The sequence below is a fragment of the Montipora foliosa genome, chromosome 13 (assembly GCF_036669935.1).
Source record: "Montipora foliosa isolate CH-2021 chromosome 13, ASM3666993v2, whole genome shotgun sequence".
NCBI classification, from domain to species: Eukaryota; Metazoa; Cnidaria; class Anthozoa; order Scleractinia; family Acroporidae; genus Montipora; species Montipora foliosa.
The window spans coordinates 40133083-40136208 of NC_090881.1; the positions used below are offsets into that span (position 1 = coordinate 40133083).

General features: G+C 43.3%; 1 protein-coding gene across 2 annotated transcripts in view; it reads right to left on the reverse strand.

Annotated features, from left to right (window-relative positions):
* LOC137982333 (uncharacterized) overlaps window positions 1-2584 on the reverse strand; it is a 54135-nt gene extending 51551 nt beyond the window's left edge. For both annotated transcript variants that reach the window (XM_068829417.1, XM_068829416.1), the window contains exons 1-2: window positions 2495-2584; window positions 1981-2319 (exon numbers count right to left, since the gene is read on the reverse strand). In XM_068829417.1, coding sequence (XP_068685518.1) covers window positions 1981-2319; window positions 2495-2573 — 418 coding nt within the window. In that variant the 5' untranslated portion in view covers window positions 2574-2584. The remainder of the gene's footprint in view (window positions 1-1980; window positions 2320-2494) is intronic.
* Between the last annotated feature and the right edge of the window lie 542 nt (window positions 2585-3126).

Sequence of the window (3126 nt, forward strand, 5' to 3'; positions counted from 1 at the left end):
CCAAAGCAAAATGTACGAGCTTATTGGAGGCATGACTGGTATTGAGGAGGCGGCAGACGACTTTAATGCAGTCGCCTATGGTGACACGTTTGAGGAAGCGGCACAGAATCATAAAAAAAAACTTCTGGTCTTCCCTGAAAAATGCAAAGAAAGAAATGGCCTAGATCTAGAGAAGCTAAAACTGCGACAGTCTGAAGTACGTTTCATTGACCACGTTGCTACTGGTCAAGGACTTGGAATAGATCGCGCCAAAGTTCGAGCTATTGTCAAGATGCCACCTCCTACAGACAAACTAGGGTACAACGTTTTCTGGGACTGACCCAGTACCTTGCCAAATTCCTTCCACATCTGTCCGATACAACAACGCCCTCAAGGGAGTTCTCGCAGAATCACTTATAGTGGATATAGTGGATTTGAAATGAACTTATCAGCAGGCTGCAGTTGAGGAGCTAAACGAAATGGTTAAGTGCACCCCAGTGCTGCGTTACCATAATCTCAGGGAAGAAATCACACTGCACTGTGACGCGTCCCATTCAGACCTTGGAGAGGTTTTGATGCCGAATGGGCAGCCCGTCGCATACGCCTCGGGAGCCCTGACACCGGTCGAGACACGCTATGCCCAAATAGAGAAAGAACTACTGTTTAGTCTTTGGTTGTCATCGACGCCTATGTGTATGGCCAAGACCTGGTAAATGTGGAAACGGATCACAAGGCCCTCGAGCCCATCGTTTTGAAATAATTAGCATCAGCCCCTCAGTGTCTCCAGAGAATGTTGTAACGCCTACAGAAATACAATCTAGAAGTCAAGTACAAGAAAGGAAAAAAATGCTCCAGACACATACGGTAAGTCGCGCATATCTGCCAGAGGTGACCGTTAGAGAGAGAAAGGTGTAGACCACTGTGTATGGCTCCCAGTGGCCGTTGGCCTCTGAAAAAAGTTGAAGAATGCAGAAACGGATGACCCAGTACAGCAGAAGCAGCGTGATGTTATTAGAAGCGGATGCCCAGAAAACCAATCACTAGCACCCGAATGAGTAGGCCCTTACTTTGACGTGCGTTATGAGCTAACCATCCAAGACGAGCGTACTTTCAAAGCTCAGCAGATTGTTTTTCCTTTTGTGATGAGAACGGAACTCATGGAGAAGGCTACGCGACTCACATGGGTGTTGAGGGTTGTTTACGCTGGGCCAGGGAAACCCTGTACTGGCCGCATATGGCAACAAAATTGAAAGAACACATTGCCACATTGCCAAGTGCGATGTATGTTTGGCCCATCGCAATAATCAAGGAAAAGACAAAATGCTGACAGACGAGTCAATTGTACGACCTTGGGCTAAGGTTGCTGCTGACCTCTGTGAATTTGATAACCGCGTGTTGTTAGTTGTCTGTGACTACTACAGTAACTTTATCGAAGTGGCCCGCCTGAGCAGCATTATTTCTCCAGCTATATATAATCAAGGAGCAGAAAGCCCTATTTGAAAAATTTGAAATTCCAAACACCCTGGTTTCAGACAATGGTCCGCGGTTCTCGTCTGCTGCGTTTTCACACTAAACATTTTGCCACGGTCACAACTAATATCATACATTTTTCAAGGGCCGCTTTCTCCTTCCTTTGAAATTCGACAGAGCCAATGAAACATCATACTGTTTATCGTTAAGCTGAACGGCAAACGCCTTCAATGAGTACCTTATTCTGCCAAGATATTCAGTTATGATTTTAGGCGATTTTGATTACAACATGGATCGATCTTTTAGGTCGTTTTCGTATTTATAACCAGATGTCGATGAGGCATGCACTGTTCATTACAAGGCATGCAGCTCATCCCGGAAAAAAACATAATCTGCATGCAGTTTACACACCACAGCATCAGTTCGGCTTCGTTTAGTTCAGGGTATGGGAGATAAGTCCTCCCAACACCCTAAAATTACTTGTTTCCTCAATAAAAGTAAAGCTGGAAGATAGACGTTTACATAACTTACACTGTACTACGACTTCCAATACTTCACTGGCAACGCCACCTAAAGCTCCCAGGGTAGCGAAAGTGTAGGTTCCGCTGTCTGTTCTTCTCAGGGCAGATAATGTAATCCTTGCATTTGTTGCTGTAGCATTCGCTGTTACTCGACCAACAAACGGCGGGCGTATGCGTAGTGAATCGGTGTCTACCTCAACAAAGGCTAGTACGCTGGTCTTAAAGGCAAGTTGTGCCCGTGCAAATGTATCTCCTATAATGATGTACGTCCATTCCAGTGTTAGAGATCGTCCTTCCAACACACGTAGTAAGCTCGGGGGCTTTGAGGTGATCGTAACCGTTTGTGATTCTAACAAAAAGAGAACATAGCAAGTTTAGTTTCTTATTTAATTCATTTTTCTCATCACACAGAGACGAATATTCACAAGAATGTCGGATCCATGCGTAAAATAGTTGTTTAACTATCAATTCGATTTCGGTGTTCAAGATGTTAATATGTCACTCAAATTTAAACTGAAACCTACCTGTCTCAAAAGCTAGGAAAAGGGGAAAAAACAGAGCGAAAAAGCGCACCCAGGGAGTCATATCTTTTTCGCCGCACATGCAAAATACAATGTTTGTTTTCCAGCAAAATTTGCATTCATATTTCCGTATGCAAATATCAAACCTTTGATGAGTTTAATACCGCTGTCACAGTGATGTGTTCCTTCGTGATATCGCAGGCAGCCCAACATGGCGAACATAATTATAAGGATTGTATGGTAATGCCAATAAAAGATTTTAAAAGATAATTGTATAAAACTTCTGAATTAAAAAGTCTTACCTTATTGACATTGGGGTTATTTTCCAGATTCAACAAGATTTGAGCCACCCTAAGAGGCTGTCTCTGTAAAAGCGGTCCGGTCGATCCGGTTTTAAAAATATGTTTCGCTCATTTCTTGTGTGTTGCAAGACTTTCATGTGCTTATACTAAAACCACAATCTGCTTGATCGGATTTCTTAAATTATTGGAGTTTTGAGGGATTTTTGGTTCACCCGCTCGAACGCTCCTGGAGCCCTATATCGAGGCTTCAATTTGACCCAACTTTAAAGATTAATTTATCACGAACTAACGAACCCTGTACAAAACAAAAACGATGGCCAGTTACTTCATGTC